Source organism: Borostomias antarcticus (assembly GCF_949987555.1).
Source record: "Borostomias antarcticus genome assembly, chromosome: 2".
In the NCBI taxonomy this organism is placed as follows: Eukaryota; Metazoa; Chordata; class Actinopteri; order Stomiiformes; family Stomiidae; genus Borostomias; species Borostomias antarcticus.
The window spans coordinates 5,357,360-5,375,978 of record NC_140235.1 but is presented as its reverse complement, the minus strand read 5'-3'; the positions used below and the strand labels follow the sequence as shown (position 1 = coordinate 5,375,978).

The 18,619-nt window shown below is 48.8% G+C and overlaps 1 protein-coding gene across 5 annotated transcripts in view; it reads right to left on the bottom strand.

The window, feature by feature from the left end:
• LOC311325560 (mitogen-activated protein kinase kinase kinase kinase 3-like) overlaps positions 1-17,729 on the bottom strand; it is a 36,533-nt gene extending 18,804 nt beyond the window's left edge. For all 5 annotated transcript variants that reach the window (XM_084458277.1, XM_084458278.1, XM_084458280.1 and 2 more), the window contains exons 1-8: positions 17,539-17,729; positions 5,717-5,774; positions 1,503-1,593; positions 1,289-1,353; positions 687-742; positions 533-580; positions 399-441; positions 44-116 (exon numbers count right to left, since the gene is read on the bottom strand). In XM_084458277.1, the coding sequence (XP_084314403.1) occupies positions 44-116; positions 399-441; positions 533-580; positions 687-742; positions 1,289-1,353; positions 1,503-1,593; positions 5,717-5,774; positions 17,539-17,634 (530 nt within the window). In that variant the 5' untranslated portion in view covers positions 17,635-17,729. The remainder of the gene's footprint in view (positions 1-43; positions 117-398; positions 442-532; positions 581-686; positions 743-1,288; positions 1,354-1,502; positions 1,594-5,716; positions 5,775-17,538) is intronic.
• Between the last annotated feature and the right edge of the window lie 890 nt (positions 17,730-18,619).

Here is an 18,619-nt window from a genome sequence, read left to right as displayed (position 1 = left end):
CGATGACAGATATGGGATCAGGATCAGAGACGGTGGCTCTCACCAGTACGGCGTTCCGATGAAGGACTTCCTCTTAGCCAGCGTGGCGGTGATCTGGGCTGACACACCGAAATCAGCTGAGAGAGAGAGAGAGAGAGAGAGAGAGAGAGAGAGAGAGAGGGAGAGAGACAGAGAGAGAGAGAGAGAGAGCGGTAGGTGAGAGGAGAGGGAGAGAGAGAGAGAGGGCGGAAGGTGAGAGAGGAGAGAGAGATAGAGAGAGAGAGAGAGTAGGAATGACAAAGAGAGGGAAGAAGACAAAAGAGGTGAAGAGTACAGTTAGATCTACGCCCTGAGAAAACCAGAGTGGGCTACTGAACACTGGGTTGTGAAAACAGTTGCCAGCGTCTTGTTTGACTTACCTAGTTTCACATAGCCGTTATCTGTCAATAGAATATTTGCTCCCTGCAGATATAAAAGCAATACTGATCAGTTACCCGACAAGAACGAGATAATCTGACGAGCAAAATGAGCCAACAGCCTCACGGGGCCTTACCTTTATGTCCCTGTGCATTTTTCCTTTGTTGTGGAGATAGTACAAACCCTGTGGGTCACATAAAACACTGATCTTAATACATGAATGAATCTCTCTTCTGATAGGAAGTGTTCAGGCCTGGCGGAGAGGAGGCAGCCAGCTGAGGGTGAAGTACCTGAAGGGTTTCCCGTGACATGTAGGCGATCTGGGACTCAGAGAGAGGTCCTGTTACTGTGGGGAGGAGAGGGGGAGTCGAGAGGGAGGGATGGAGGAGAGGGGGAGGAGAGGGGGAGGAGAGAGGGAGGGAGGAGAGGGGGAGGAGAGGGAGGGATGGAGGAGAGGGGGAGGAGAGAGGGAGGGATGGAGGAGAGGGGGAGGAGAGAGGGAGGGAGGAGAGGAGGAGGAGAGAGGGAGGGATGGAGGAGAGGGAGGGATGGAGGAGAGGGGGAGGAGAGAGGGAGGGATGGAGGAGAGAGGGAGGGATGGAGGAGAGGGGGAGGAGAGAGGTAGGGATGGAGGAGAGGGGGAGGAGAGAGGTAGGGATGGAGGAGAGGGGGAGGGAAGAGAGGAAGGCAGAGTTTTAAAGCAGTTCACTGCAAATATTTGATAAACATTTAAGGTTCAGACTGTGTGTGTGTACTCCTTCAAGTATGAGAGCATCAGTGTGTGTGTGTGTGTGTGTGTGTGTGTGTGTGCGTGTGTAGGTGTGTGTGTGTGTATATGTCTGTGTGTGTGTGTGTGTGTGTGTGTGTATGTGTGTGTGTATGTGTGTTCTACCATGATAAATATCCTGCAGAGATCCTCCACCGCAGTACTCCATACTGATCCATAATTTATCTCTCCTAGAGGAGCGGAGAAGTGATACACTGTCAATATCCCTTCTGCTGTCCCACCAACACACACACACACACACCACCACCATAAACATCAACATCAACATCAACAACAACAACAACAACACCACCACCACCACACGACAACACATACACACCTGAGATAGCTGCCGAAGTAGGCCACGATGTTGGAGTGTTTGCAATCCTTCATCATGATGATTTCCTGCTGCACCACTGCAAAATCCTCACCTGGCAACCACACACACACACACGCACACACACACACACACACAGGTTATGCATGGTTATGTTTATGGCATAATTATCATATTTGGGCAGGGTAGTGTTGGTTCAGGCCATGTGGTGTAGCAGCGCTGAGCAAGGAGATGGACACACAGATACAACATAACTTTAACATAGCATCACACATGCAGATGGTCGCCAAACGCATTGTCGCCCTTGTTCGGATAACTGTCAGGCTTTAAAGGGAAAGTTCACCTAAATTTGGGATTTAGTTGGATTTAGCCCATATAAACAAGGTGAGGGTACAAATAACACTTGATTTGAGTGAACTGTCCCTTTTATCTGGTGGGAGGCTGCGCTAGCTTGTGCAGTAGGAGATGCTGGAACTGTGGCAGGAAGGAGCTAGCTGCCCGCTAGCTGGAGCTAGCTGCCACCTCTCTTACGCGCTATTTTAGGTCAGCGGCCGCTTCAAACAGCAGCTTGACTGGAGCCCAGTCCCAATGTCCACCCTAACGGACTCACAGACTTGGAGGCGCGTTCACGCTAAGTGCGTGGGGGCTTAGGGCTGTCCCGTTGTCAAATCGTCAAGTGCATGAGGGCTCTCTGGCAGACATTTTGAGTCCTTAACGCCCCCTTACCATAAGTCTGCACTTATGTAGACTTTGCCTAAGGGAATCACCCACAGTTCATATCGTTGTGACGTGAAACACGGGGTTACCTGAAGAACAGCCAATAAACAAGCACAGACAGTTCAACCAACTAACGTTCACGTTACAAAACAAAATATGTTTTCATGTTTTCAGGATTTGACTTGCTTATCTGCACAAGTTACAATTATTTTGGTTTCAATATTTTTACGAACAGTTTATCGACCCCATGGGTTTGTATAATTTGATTTGTTTGAAAATATGTAGGCTATATTTATAAATAACATTGATTTCTGTTGCCCTAAATCATATGATACCCCAGTTAAAGCTGCATGACATTAATCATCAATCTAGGTGCAGTGTTCTTTGAATTGTGATTTCCAACATGAATATGGAAAGAGTTGTGAGGTGCAGAAATGTGTGTTGTCATTCTTGAGTAAATACTTTTGGATTCATCACAAACAAGAATCATAGGCAGTAATGTAGTTCGCTTATGACCACAAAATGAAATGATTTCAACAAGTTGAACAGAACTGTTTTGAGGGTAACGCAGAGGTTTGTGATAATGTACAGGGGATTTGACTCAGCCCAAAATTAATTTACATGTAGGCCTACAAGAAACACATCACGTAAAATTGAAAAGTAAAATAAAAAGTCCCAGAAGAAATATGTTTTGACGTCAACGTAACGTGATGTCGCAAGTGCTGCTGTCCCATTCCTTTTTATACCACTCAACCACTTTACTAGGTGACGTCAATAAGTCTGAGAGAGCTCAGGGCTTGAGGGTTTAGGGGGGACATTGGGACTGGGCCTAAGAGATCTTATGTGAGCAGACAGCATCTCTTGGGTAATATATAAGAGCAAAATTTCAGTAGCTAACACTGTCAGCTTAAAACTCTCTGACAGCAGAATGTCAACATGTCTGATTATGTAAATCTGTGTGATGTAAGAGGGAAACCGGTGATTGCATACATACGCACACGCAAACATACACGCACACAAGCATAAACATACAAACACAAACACACACACAAACAAACAAACACGCACACATCTTCGAGTTCGTCTCAGAGTTTGGGGCCTTTAACGATGTGATGCACCTGTCCCTAATCAACATCAACCTCCAAACCAGTTCCAAACCACCTCCGCTACATCTGCCCCATAGGGGGCTCTGCAGATCCCTGGTCAACCATAACAGAGGGCAAAACACGACACAACACATAACTCAAAGAGAGCAGAACAGAATGTGACAGAATAACTCCTAGGTACCGTTCCCACCTTGAGATCGAAAGTTATGACTCTCAAAATAACTCAATTGCTGAGATCGAGATGAGATTTGAATGAAAACTCAAATTATGCAATGGACAATGTCTGACCCAGATCTCAAGGTGAGACTCCGTACGGATCCATGGAATCCTATTTGAGCAGAGCTCTGGGGATGAAGAGGCGTGGCAGCAGACGGTCAACAATGTAAAACACAAGGCCATTGTTTATTGTCTCTCTGAAATGCAAAATAATGACAGGTGCCACACAGGCTTGATAAACCAGGCCGAAACGTATAAGTTTCCATCGCCCATCACTGCTTACCAGTGGGAGAGGACAGAATCACTGGGGAGTAGCGGAGAGAAAGAGAGATTTAAATTGGATAGGATCATATTTCACAAGAAGGGCACTATAGATTTGAGCCTCCCAGACCCATTAGCTCAGTGAGGTGGGTATTATTCTGCCCCAGAATATCCGTTTTTGGGGGTGATTTTTGCTCATTAATTAGCCCACCGGCCTACATGCACGGCTCCAGAAGGGCATGGAGATAACACGTGCCCTACACGCCCACAAAGTCAACCCTCTGTCCTCAAACCTGTTCCTAGACAGACAGAGAGAGAGAGAAAGAGAGAGAGAAAGGGGGAGGGAGAGAGAGAGAGAGAGAGAGAGACTCCAAACAGGTTTTCAAGGGACCGTGTGGGTGATCCACCGTTCCTGCACCTTCATGAGACAGCGAAGCACAAACTGGAAGCAGGAAAGCACGATCACTCACACACACACACGCGTACACACACAAATACACGCGTACACACACACACGCGTACACATGCACGCAGCTGCGGGGTGTGTGAGTTGTTGCCGCGGGCTACAGAGTCTTCGGAGTGGAGCAGGAGGAAGAGGAAGGTACTAGAAAGTAGGCCAGAAAGAGAGAGTTTTGCACATGCTGTCTGATCGTTCCTCTGGCGGATTCCTCACTGTCTCCCTGGCTGGCGGGCTGCCTCTCTGGCTGGCTGTCTCCCTAGCTCGCTGGCTGGCTGTCTCCCTGGCTGGCTGGCTCCCTAGCTCCCTGGCTGGCTGGCTGGCTGTCTCCCTGGCTGACTGGCTGGCTGTCTCCCTGGCTGACTGGCTCCCTAGCTCCCTGGCTAACTGGCTGGCTGTCTCCCTGGCTGACTGACTGGCTGGCTCCCTGGCTCCCCACAGTAGCTCTCTGGCTGACTGGCTGACTGTCTCTCTGGCTGACTGGCTGGCTGTCTCCCTGGCTGACTGGCTCCCCACTGTAGCTCCCTGGCTGTCTCTCTGACTGACTGGCTGGCTGTCTCCCTGGCTGGCTGGCTCCCTACTGTAGCTCTCTGGCTGACTGTCTCCCTGGCTGGCTAGCTGTCTCCCTGGCTGGCTAGCTGGCTGTCTCTCTGATTGACTGACTGGCTGTCTCTCTGGCTGGCTGTCTCCCTGGCTGACTGGCTGTCTCCATGGCTGACTGTCTCTCTGACTGGCTGGCTAGCCGGCCGTGTGACTGACGAGGAATGCGGCAGGAACCAGCTGCCTCCACTGTGCTTTTAGAAAATCCCACTCAACGACCCCAACTGTCTGAGTACGGGCAGAAGAACTGCATAGAAGCTAATGGAGAAGTAGGCTATATAAATAAATAAAAGTTGTATTATTAATATTATTATTATTATTATTATGGTGGTGCCTGCTCATGAAGTGCATAAGCCACACTGATTTAGTACAGCTCAATAAAAATGATCAGTGTGTGACGCTGGAAAACGCCACCTCGACAGAAAATGGTGACAGTTTATGAGAGCGGCCATAAAAGGCTTAAATGAGACCACAGCTAAAAGAGAGAGAGAGAGAGAGAGATAGGGAGAGAGAGACAGAGAGAGAGACAGAGAGACAGAGAGAGAGACAGAGAAAGAGAGAAACCGAGTCAGAGAGAGAGAGAAGTGACAGAGACATACACGTCGTCTTGTCACGGGGATGATGTTTTTCAGCTGCAGTAAGATCAACCGAAGAAATATGAGATTATATAACTGCTGCAGAGGAGGAGAGGAGGAGGAGAGAGAGGACAGGAAGAGAGGAGAGAGGGAGCAGAGGAAGAGAGGAGAGCGTGGTAAAGGGGAAGTGGTGGGTGACGGGGGTAAGAGGAAGGAAGTCAGAGGAAAGGGAAGGCGACGGACGGAGAGAGGGGGAGCGATAGTGAAGAGCTGTTGAGAGCTTACCAGGTTCCAGCTTAATGACTTTAATGGCTGCAAGTTCCCCTGTGTTGACATTACGAGCCTGGAGGAGAGGGGGGGAGGGGGAGGGGGAGAGAGAGAGAGAGAGAGAGAGAGAGAGAGAGAGAGAGAGAGAGAAGATAAACACAGTTAACCAGCAGTTAGGCCAATCGAGGACATGTACAGTAGTGAGGCCTGGCTATAGTGAGGACTGTAGACTCTCTGGGCTGTGTTTAAACATGCAAATGTGTGAAGCAGTCAATATACTGTAGCCTACCAACCCCCTACATGGGGCCTGGAGCTGTAACTGTAGCATTGATCAGTGGCACTTAGAGCCACAACATGCAGCATACAAGCACAGTAGCTACGTAGGCCAGTTAACGCAGTTAACACTCATCATCATCACACAGCTTTCTGACCCCCCCCCCCCCTCTGTTGTTTTGGCCACACCAGGACAGCAGATGGTCAATACGAGAGTAATGTCAGTGTGTGTGTTTGTGTGTATGAGAGAGAGAGAGAGAGAGAGAGAGAGAGAGAGAGAGATGAGGGGATGAGCAGCGTGTTTGTATGAGAGAGAGAGAGGTGAGGGGATGAGCAGTGTGTGTTTGTGTGTATGAGAGAGAGAGAGAGAGAGAGAGAGAGAGAGAGAGAGAGAGATGAGGCTATGAGCAGCGTGTGTTTGTGTGTATGAGAGAGAGAGAGAGAGAGAGAGAGAGAGAGAGAGAGAGATGATGAGTGATGGGGGGATGAGAAACAGAGGGAGGCAGTAGATGGAGCATTACAGACAAGTGACAAGTGGAAGTGGCCAGTCAGTGGTCACAGCACACACGCACAACACCATCCACAGAGTGACAGGACAGGAAACTATCTAGGAGGACCCTGGCCTGGTCTCACACAGGTGCCGGCCAATGACCTGTCCAGTATGCTCGATAGCATGCTACGTCATGCTATGCTATGTTATGCTAACGGCGCTGCTGCGGCATCGAGCAGGCCGGTCTAATTATAGAGGTGGCCGGGCCGCTGGCTGGTGGGAAGCAGTCCGGAGAGCCTTTATGACTGACCGGCTGGCTGACTTGAGCACCAGAGCCAATCAACAGCTGATCTGAAGCCAGCTCGTGTGTAATGTTCACGAGAGGCACGCGGGGAAATGGATGGAAACAAACACGTGGGGACGCATGGCGAGCAGCTGCGGAAAAAGCAGACCTCGTGGAAAAGGAGGACCTCGGCGTGTGGAAGAGGAGAAGGTTTTAGTCAGGGAAGAGACAGCAGGCCTGGGGCTAGGCAGGCACAGAGAGCTGGGAGGCAGCCTCAGCCTACAGGCTGTACGAACTAGCAGGGCTATGGAGGATCTCCATAATATAAATATCACAGATAAACACAAACAAACACAAAACTGCTTTCCTATATCAATCAATCTTGTATTAACTAAGACATTAGAATTTTTTTTTTCTTCCAATGGACAGATTGAGACTAAACATCCACAAATTCCATGCCACATCATTTCCTCGTTTGAGTGCTGCTTAGCATGGTCACGGGAGTCTCTGAAACAAATAAATAACACACATATCTTGCATTAATTAAGATATCCCCGATTGACAATTCTCTCTGACCAATCGGCGTCCTGCAGTGTTTACACGGCCTCATCACAGCTCGCTTAGAACTTCGACAGAGTATGTCCTAATAAAGTAAGTCCCCCCCTCGCCTCTAAGAGCCTTTTTCACAGTGGAAAGACCTAAAAAACGTTTTGGTCTGGTGGAAATTCCAAATCATGCTCTCCCCCGTGCCAGTTCACACTGCCAGGTTCATCCTTCCCGTTCGGAAGAAAGTGAGATTCAGATTCAGATTTGATTCGTTCCATGTGTATAGTACAGTGTACAATATACAGTGAAATGTTACTGCCGGTGTTGTGGAAGTCGACGACGTTGTTGCTCACGCCTGGGGGCTCGCCTAAAAAAAACGTCAGGTAGATGTGCTGCAAGACCTGTGCAAACACAGCGCACTGACTCTGAGGGAGAGGGAGACAGAATTCTGGTGTGAAAAGAGCATGTGTGTGTGTGTGGGTGTGCGTTTGTGTGTAGCCTAAGTGTTTATAAACCTGTAGGCCTACATGTGTTTGTGCCAGCAATGTGACGCTGCAGTTCTCAAGCCACCCAACCTTAAGCACACACACACAAGCATGCACATAACACACACACACACACGCACACACGCACACACACACACGCACATAACACACCCACACTCACACATATTCCCATTTGGTATGTATGCTCATGGCAATATATCCCCATGGCAACTACATTCCGGTAATAGGCTTAGTTGGCGATTGAGGCTTTAATATGTCCAATCTTGACTATAATTGCCCAGCAGTGTGGTCTAATGCTACAATGGATAAGATCAAGAAATTACAACTGGTACAAAACAGAGCAGCACATAAAGCACTCCATTGTGAATAAAGAACAAATGTGGTTGCATAATTGTCTAGATTGGTTAAATGTTAAAAATAGATAAGGCCTACTTTCTCATTACTTGCATTTTCAGTGCCGCCCCGGTGTTTGGGTCCGTGCTGTTTTTTCGTGTAATTTTGTGTTTTACGATAAGACCGTCAGTTCCTTCACCAGAGAGAAACTTATGAACATGAGGGAATCAACCACTGCGGATTTAATACCCGATTTCCTCATCCCTACCGTGGAAATATTGGACATTCTGGTCAAAGGCACTCAGTCTGTTGTCCATTCAGCGAGACGGAGACAAAGAGGGAAGAGAGCGGGGGCTCTCGTTGGTCTATGGCGACGTGGAACTCGCACAGCGCCACCAGATCCTATCAAATGTTCACTCCCTCCGCAATAAAATAGAAGAACTCCTGCTGCTACAGTAGTTGCAAATTACGAGAACTTTTCCTCATCTGCTATCCAGACCTCTACCGAGACCTGGTTGAATGAGTCGTCTCCGGACGTTGTGGTATAACTCGACGGATACAAACTGTTCAGAGCTGACCGCGACCCAGAACTCTGGCAGGAAAAAATATGGAGGGACTTGTTTTTACGTGTTCCCCTTTGTTATTGTCCTAGGTGACTCCAACAGAGCTAATCTCAGTCATGAACTCCCCAAGATCGCCAGCAGATCAGGGAGGAGAACCCTCTGGACCACTGTTACACCACGCCTACCACGCCGGCTCCCATGCTGCTCTGGGCCACTCTGACCACGCCATCGTCCACTTGATCCCTGAATACAGCCAGGAACTGAAACTCTCCAAGCCGGTCGTCAGGACATACAAGAGGTGGACCGCTCAAGCTAAGGAGAAATCACGAGCGTGGCTAGAGCGGGCCGGCCATGGTCAGGGCTACGTTGACTGGGGAGGCACTGAAGCTGGTAACAACCAGGACGAGTACACAGACACCGAGTCATCACACATCAGCTTAGTCGTGAGTGAATGCGTTCCCACCCGCGCCAAGATCAAATACAACAGCGACAGGCCCTGGTTCACAGCCAGACTCAGGAAGTGAAGGCTGGAGAAACAGGAAGTACGTAGGAGTGGGGATAACGACCGGTTCAAAGAGGTCAAGTACAGGTTTAGCAAGGCAGTGAAGGAGGCTTAACAAGGCTCCTCAGGGAAACTCCAACACCAGTTCTCAGATGGGAATGCGTGCTCCCTCTGGAAAGGCCCCGGACAGAATGATCACAAACTACAAACCGAGATCCCGCCAGGCCTCTGACGACCCACGCCTCGCCAACTACCTGAACGAGTTCTACTGCATGTTTGAAAAACAATGGGTGTCCCCCCCCCCCCCCCCGCCCCCAACACTCATCAGCTGCATCCCAGCGCCCCCACCCCACTCCACCCCCCCCCACCCCCCCCCCAGTAGGGACCGGACCTCTCCACAGCTGCCCCCACCAATGCATCATAGCCTCTCACCATCCTAGAGAAGCACGTGAACCCGCCTGTTCAAGAGACAGAACCCCACCGAAAGCTGCCGGACCGGACTCTGTCTCCCCCTCCATGCTGAAGTACTGTGCTGATCCGCTGTCCCCGGTGTTCACTGACATCTTCAACACCTCACTAGAGACATGCCATGTTCCAGCCTGCTTCAAGACCTCCACCATCATCCCCGTCCCCAAGAAAGCAAGGATCACTGGTTTCAACAACTATAGACCCATTGCCATAACCCCTGGAGCAATGAAGGTTTTTGAGCGCCTTGTTCTGCGGCGTCTCAAATCTATCACCCTCTCCTAGACCCCCTGCAGTTCGCCTACAGAGCCAACAGGTCAGTGGACGACGCAGTTAACATGGCCCTTCACTTCATTCTCCAGTCTGCAGCCAGCTACGCCAGGATCCTGTTTGTGGACTTCAGCTCTGCTTTCAACACCATCCTCCCGCTCACTCCGGAGGGCATGCTCTCCCAGCTGCGCGTGCCCGACCCCACCTGCAGGGGGATCACACTTCCTGTCTGACAGGAAGCAGCAAGTGAAACTGGGCACGCACTCCAGGACCATCAGCGCAAGCTCCCCCCCCAAGGCTGTGTTCTTTCCCCTCTACTCTTCTCCCTGTACACGAACAGCTGCACCTCCAGCCACCAGTCTGTTAAGCTCCTGAAGTTTGCGGACAACACCACCCTCATCGGTCCCTTCGAGAGCGACGAGTCCGCCTACAGGCGGGAGATCGACCGGCTGCTGTCCCGGTGCGGCCGAAATAACCTGGAGCTCAACGCTCTCAAGAGAGTGGAGACTGAATGACACCCAAGTGACCACTTTTGACGCCTTCGCTTCCTGGGTGCCACCATCTCCCGGGACCTCAAGTGAGAGCTGTACATCAGCTCCCTCACCAAAAAAGCACAGCAGAGCATGTCCTTCCTGAAGCAGCTGAAGAAATTCAACATGCCAAAAGGCAATGATGGTTCTCTTCTACACCTCCATCATCGAGTCCATCTTCACCTTCTCCATCACCATCTGGTTCTCAGCCGCAACAGACAAAGACAAGGGCAGACTGCAGCGCATCATCCGCTCTACTGAGAGGATGATCGGCTGTAGACTGCCCTCCCTACAGGACCTGCACGCCTCCAGGACCCTAAAACGGGCCAGAAAGATGGTGGCCGACCCCTCCCATCCCGGTCTCTTTGAACCACTCCCCTCTGGCAGGAGACTGCGGTCCATCGGGACTGGGTCCACCCACCACAAAAACAGCGTCTTCTCCACTCCAGGGCCATCAGACTCATTGACAAGGCTGTGTGTCCCCCCAGGACGCCACCCCCCCCCCTCACTGACTATACCCTCTGCACCACTTGCACACAACCTCATTGTTCCACATACTGCACCTCAACGGCACACACAGTATATAACATAGCTCATCTACCACACTACACTCTGCACACACACTGTACTGTGTATACACTCACCACACTCCATTCTGTATATAGTATGTGCCTCTCTTTTTTTAACAGGATATCGTCATTTATACATTGCACTGTTTTTTGTACTGTGTTTGCACTGTGATGTCTTTACACTGTCCTGTCCATGGCTAATAAACAGATCTTGAATTTTGAATCTTATCAGAAATATCTCTGAAGCAAAGACATGCTATAGGAGGAAATTTGACATTGCCAAAAGCAAGAACAAACACAATCAAACGTATGGTCCTGTACCGAGCTATGCATGAATGGAATTTATTCCTAGACATATCACACAAGAAAAGGGAAATTCGATTTTAAAGATTTTAATTTTAATTTAAAACCCAGACAATTGATATATTATGATTATTGAATTGTCAGGAGACTTGTCTGTGCGTTTTTCTAGTCTTTGTTTATTTTGTAATGTTGTGTGTTATGGTGTAAGTGTAATGATGCATTGTCACTAATATGTAAAGTTTGTGTTGAGGAAAAGCTGCTGCAATACTGTAGCTAACGGGGGTCCTAATAATCTAAACTAAACAGGCGGTTCCCGTGAAGAAACACACCCAGGCTACTGTACATCAGGGGTGTATTAAAGCTGAGGTGAATCTACTGTACATCAGGGGTGTATTAAAGCTGATGTGAATCTACTGTACAGCAGTGGTGGAACGAACTGTCCACTGACGTCAGGACAGCAGAGTCGCTGCCCATCTTTCGTCGCAGGCTCAAAACTCATCTCTTCAAGAAGTACTACAACGATCCTCCCTCTTAAGCACCTATTGTATTTGAGATTGATATTCTTGCACTTTACCTTCAGTACTAGATTATGCTCTTAGTCACTTGTTTCAGAAAGGAGATGCACTTTTGAGTTCTGGCAAGTAGTAGTACATTGGCTCTTCCTACGCTAAATGCAATTACCGTTAATCGCTTTGGTTAAAAGCGTCTGCTAAATGACTGTAATGTAATGTAATGAGCAGTGGTGTATTACGGATGAGGTGAATCTACTGTACAGACCCTAACTACCTATGAGCTAATCCTTACATCTAAATTTACTTCTATCTCTGTCTCAATCTCTCTCTGACTCTCCTTCATCTCCCACCCTCTCTGCCTGTCTTCCTGTCGACCTCTATCTGTAAGTGTGTCTCCCTCCCTCCCTCCCTCTCTATCGGTGGTCAGATTCCGGTGAGGACTGGAGTTGTGAGTGTAATTAACATGGTGCTGTGTGTGGGAGGCTGAGAACTGCCACGCTGCGCCTCCAACACATGGGCTGCACTCTCGAGTAACGGTGAGACATTTCACTTCCTCGCCTCTCTCTATCTCTAACTTCTCTCTCCCTCTCTCTCCTCTCCATCTCTTCTAACTTCTCTCTCCCTCCCTCTCTCTCTTCTAACTTCTCTCTCCCTCCCTCCCTCTCCTCTCTCTCTTCTAACTTCTCTCTCCCTCCCTCCCTCTCCTCTCTCTCTTCTAACTTCTCTCTCCCTCCCTCCCTCTCCTCTCTCTCTTCTAACTTCTCTCTCCCTCCCTCTCTCTCTTCTAACTTCTCTCTCCCTCCCTCCCTCCCTCCCTCTCCTCTCTCTCTTCTAACTTCTCTCTTCTAACTTCTCTCTCTCTCCCTCCCTCTCTCTCCTCTCTATCTCTTCTAACGTCTCTCTCCCTCCCTCCTTCCCTCCCTCTCTCTCTCTTCTAACTTCTCTCTTCTAACTTCTCTCTTCTAACTTCTCCCTCCCTCCCTCCCTCCCTCTCTCTCCTAACCCCCCCCCCCTCTCTCTCTCCCTCCCTCCTTCCCTCCCTCTCTCTCTCTTCTAACTTCTCTCTTCTAACTTCTCTCTCTCTCCCTCCCTCCCTCCCTCTCTCTCCTAACCCCCCCCCCCCCTCTCTCTCTATTAGCTTCTCTCCCTCCCTCTCTATCCATCTCTCACTGATACTGATGCATACAGAACGCAGATCGTCATGCTCACAGTATCCAATTAAGTCTACATACTGTAAACATGTGGTGTAGTCAGTGTGAATTTAACTACAGGAATGCACCAGGAAATGCAGGCTTAGTCATATCTTGGGTGAGAGAGGGACACTACCTATAGCCTGCAGCCACTAGACCCAGAGCCATGCCTGGGAATCAGGGAGTCTAGTTGAGGCCAAAGTTCAGATCCAAGGGTTCAGACGCAGGGTTTAGATCTAGGGTTCAGATCCAGGGTTCAGATCCAGGGTTCAGGCCCAGGGTTTAGATCCAGGGTGCAGACCCAGGGTTCAGGCCCAGGGTTCAGATCCAGGGTGCAGACCCAGGGTTCAGGCCCAGGGTTCAGATCCAGGGTGCAGACCCAGGGTTCAGGCCCAGGGTTCAGACCCAGGGTTCAGATCCAGGGTTCAGATCCAGGGTTCAAGCCCAGGGTTCAGATCCAGGGTTCAAGCCCAGGGTTCAGATCTAGGGTTCAGACCTAGGGTTCAGACCCAGGGTTAAGATCTAGGGTTCCGACCCAGGGTTTAGATCCAGGGTTTAGATCTAGGGTTCAAGCCCAGGGTTCAGATCCAGGGTTCAGACCCAGGGTTCAGATCCCGGGTTCAAGCCCAGGGTTCAGACCCAGGGTTCAGATCCAGGGTTCAGATCCAGGGTTCAGGCCCAGGGTTCAGGCCCAGGGTTCAGATCCAGGGTTCAGATCCAGGGTTCAGGCCCAGGGTTCAGATCCAGGATTCAGACCCAGGGTTCAGATCCAGGGTTCAAGCCCAGGGTTCAGATCCAGGATTCAGACCCAGGGTTCAGATCCAGGGTTCAAGCCCAGGGTTCAGATCCAGGGTCCAGAGTGACTCAGGCTACAGCCTGGGATCTCCTTTCCTCAGCCGCCAGTGTTTCAATCCTGGCTTATCCAGGGGGAAACTGGGTCAGTGAACTTTCCTCTCCGAGATTAACCGTAAACATGAGCCCGCATCCGAAACTATGTGCAGGTAAATAAAACAGCCTTAAAAGGAGGCCATGATGACTACACTGAGAATGTCACTCCAAAAACACCAACCATGATATTGTCTTCTTGGGTGAATCTCTCCATATTGAGAAAATAACAGGTGAATTGAAAAGGCCTGTGACGTTGCCAACCTGTTCTGCCACACACAACCCCTCTCTCTCTCCCTCTCACACACACACACACACACGCACGCACGCACACGCGCATCCTCCACCCAGACATGCGCAAGAACCAAGTCTGATCTGATCTGACAAGAGGGACAGACACCTGCTGATGATGGTGTTGGTATGTCTATGTGTGTGTGTGTGTGTGTGTGTGTGTGTGTGTGTGTGACCCCGTTTACACCTTGCATTAAAATGCGTCTCGTATCGAGATTGTATCTAGATAATGATTTAGCCTGGTTACATTTACACCTGGCATTAATATGTGTTTCGATTATCTTCAACCCGATCCGTTTGAGATCCGATCGACTCTGTCCAGCTGACAATCGGACGTCACATCCTGTTTGTGCTTGAATATTTTCGTCCGACCAAATTGAGAGTAGACACTTTTGTCTCGTCTGGACTCCAACCTTGACCAGGATCCTTTTTAATGCTTTCTTGCTAGCTGCCATGGAAGCCTGCTCCTTGCTGGTCTGGAACCGGCACGTTCCAACGGCTACGCATTTCAGCCCACGTTGTTGATATGTGGATTAAAAACGCATTTCCATTTACACGTATATTAAATGTGGTCGAAATGCATCCCTGACCACCTCCGGATGTGGTTTGGCCGATCAGATCGCAATCCGTCCTCAAAACGTTTTGGGCACATTTACTGTATTTTCATGTGGTTTCGCACAATCAGATTGCAATCTGATCACCAAAAACGCATTTTAATGCAAGGTGTAAACGGGGTCTGTGTGTGTGTGTGTGTGTGTGTGTGTGTGTGTGTGTGTTTGTGTGTGTAGAATGGTGTGGTAGTAGCCTCGTGAGACCATCCTGATCACATTCTGTTCCTTTCGCAAATCAGTCTGGATACTGAGATCCGTTTGTGCCAGATCAGAAAATGATAACCAATCAGTCTTATAAGAGGAAATACAAATCTGATAGACAGATGGTTCATCCAATCACCTGCCAAATATTTTTGAAAGTGCCTGCCCTTTTCCAAACTGTTTCGAATGGATAGTTCCCAGATGGTTATGCGAAGCAAACCATGTAAGTGTGGTAGTGGTATTATCTGAATCTGGAAGGAGAGAGAAAATCTCTGTTTAGAGACATGATGATTATCTAGTTTAAAACATGAAACATACCTGTATGACAACACAGACAGACAAGACAGACAGACAGAGACAGACATGGAGGTGGACAGGGAAACAGTGCATTTATGGAACTGGCCTTATGATGAATGGCCTCACTCCAGCTCTCTCTCTCTCTCGCAAAAGTCCTCCTGTCCAGGGTTAGTACAAGGTTGTGAAGTCTCATATCCTACACTTCACATACGCATGTTACGTCAGAATGTACATGGTGTGTGTGTGTGTGTGTGTGTGTGTACGTAGGCATGTATAAGGGAGGAAGGAAATGCTAAATGTTGAAATACATAGTTGAAGTGTGTGTATGTTTGTGTGTATGTATGTGTATATGTGTGTGAGAGTGTGTGCACCAGGACAAAGCCTGGGATACACAACAACCTCATAATATCCACTTCCAAACCGCAAAAATCCTTCCTGAACTCCTGACCTCCCACTACAGTGACTGGAGCATGAGGAGGTGCCTTGAAAAACAGCAGCCCAGGACTACAATACAATCCAGGACCCTGTCCATCCACACCTAGGCCAACTGAACTACAGTAGTCTGCTCCAATCTGCCTTGTCGGCACACTGCAAATACTTTGCCAAGCACAGGACAGAGCAAGGTTGGTTGGTTGCTGTATTACATTTCCGAAACAATAAGAAACGATTCACTAGTGAGTGACATCATTAGGCAGTTTGAGTACATTTCAAAATCCCAAAATGCCACAGGCACAAATAAAGATTAACTAAATTGGGGCTTGAATCCAACTCTTTTGTAATGAGCAAACAAGAGGACCAAGATGGAACAATTGGATCCAAACAGGATGGCCACTGCAGACGGTTCTGTACGGTCCGATTGTGGACATGTCCAGCTGCGGCTCTGACTGAGGCTTCTAGCCTACATCTTCCTTCACAGGAGCAGTCTAAAACAATGGGTCACACACACAGACACACACACACACACACACACACAGTGATCCACCCCCACAAAAGCTCCTCAAACAAACACCCACCCACACACACGCACAAACACACACACACACACACGCACACACACACAGGAAGTCGGGACTGCTGCATTCCAGGACCATGCCTGCCCAGCTGTGCCACACACACTCACCCAGGCCAAGTGAGAAAACAACCCCCTTGGAGATGGGCCTTCTCAGGCTGCAAACTACACCTAACCTAGATCACACTGCGCCAGCTCCTCTGTACTCTAAAATGCGGCTATGGCAAAGGTAAACAAACCGGCAAGGGCCTCAAAGCCAACAAACCTCTCTTTTCCTGAATCTCCTCTCTCTATATCACTGTTGCCAGTGTCAAACCAGTCTTTTCCTGCATGGCTGTGCCCTTTACAGTGGAGTGAATGCAAGATGACTTCACATGGCCTAAAATTATAATTTTCCTATAAGTATTCCTATAATTTCAAACATATTATCTAGGCCTACTCCGAATAGCTACCCTAAACAACCCATTAATAACATTGTAATGAATTTCTCCCGGTTGTCAAATGCCTCCCACACATGGCTGGTAAATTAAATTCCAAGACATTGTGGCTGACGTAAAAACAGAGGGAGTGAATGGCTGTCATATTGCTGTGTGGAACGATCTAAATATCAATTCATCGGCATAGATGGGCCAAAGAAAACAATATTTAGCCATACTACTGTTTTTAAATACAATTCAATGTCATAATGGCGGGGCTAAAACGTAATGAAACTTGAATATTCAGAGATTCATGCGTACGCCTATAAGTGCGGGGCCTTGTGTATCGGAGGCTATGCAACCAGGCTATCCCCTCGGAGAGATATGCTACCATAACATAGACCACACTGTTACAAACAGGCACGCTACATTGTTACAACAACCCCCCACCCTCCCAAAGGACCGGGTGACAAGGAGATGCGTCATGTTGTTTACGAGCACAGAACAACAGGGCGATTATCTGCTATTTGATGAGTGCATGCATTGGCGATATGGAATTGTGGCCAGCTGTCATCTGGCTACAGGCTCGATCCGGGCGACAGCAACAATTCGCCACCGCTTCAGTAGAAAGTAGGCTATGTTCAGACGATATGCACAGCGCACCTGCTCTCTCTCTCTCTCGTGTGTGTCCTTACGCTACGTAGCCAACCTAATGTAACGTGCTTGTTATTGTTTTTTGTTCCAACGAAATGTTGCAACCGAATGTATCGCTGTTGCTAATGCTGTTGCAGTTACCTTGTAGACATCTCCGTATGTGCCACTTCCTATCCGTTGAATAAGCTCGAAATCCTCCTGCGGATTGCGCCTAGATAGGTCGACACTGGAGTTCATTTTCTGAATTCCAATTTAAGGTTCCGAAGAGCTTGGTTTTGAGACACCAGCACTGAAAATCGTGGAAAACAAACGTTAAAAACATACAGCGTTAGAAAATCACAGCCACCGAAACTTCAACATGGCTTCCAATGCGCAATGACGGAGCATGCGCAGAAGAGGAATTCGGCTCAATTCTCGAGAAGGGCCAGGCAGACATTGAGAAAGTGTGGAGCAGGCAGCCTACTTCTGTTACCTCAGTGGCAGATGGCTAGTTGACAATAAGACCAAGTGACAAAGAATAAACAGACTGTGGGCTAATGGAGGGGTCCCAGCCCGTTGAAAAGGAGGCTACACATGGATATATAGGCCTATAGGCCCACTAGATACGTAGGCTATTTGGGAATAGGGTAACCATATGCCTTGTATGCTATGTTCTCATAGATCTGAGAGGGTTTGGCAGATGTAAGCAACGTAGCAGTAGCTTGAACGTGCGACCAATACGCCTCAGATCTTTACCAGTGTACCAACCCTCTGCTCCTCAATCCACGTGGAGAGCAGTGATGAATGCGCAACACATTGGAATTGGATTGGGAGGCAGAATGAGGTCGTTATTAAGCCTCCCCTGTATGATTAACTAAATCTATTGAGCTGCCTCCGCCAATGCTCAGTTCTCACAGTGCCCTAATCAGGCGATGCCTGTCTGTCACAAGGGGACATTGCATCAGACATGGGAGAGCAGGGCTAACCGCATTTCTGTGCTTTGAGCTTAAAACGGTTCCCCAGTCGCTCATCACCCACTCAAGGTATACCATTATCCAACTGTGAAGACGTCTAAAGGCGGTAATGTCTAGATTCGCTAGACTATAAGAAGGTGAAATCAGTCAGACTGGTTTTAAAACCTTTCCTGTCAACTATGAAGTTAGGTTGTCAGGCTCAGGCTGGGCACGGGCAACCATGGTCGCATACTTTTCATGGGCTAGTCTGACATTCCAGCAATATCCAC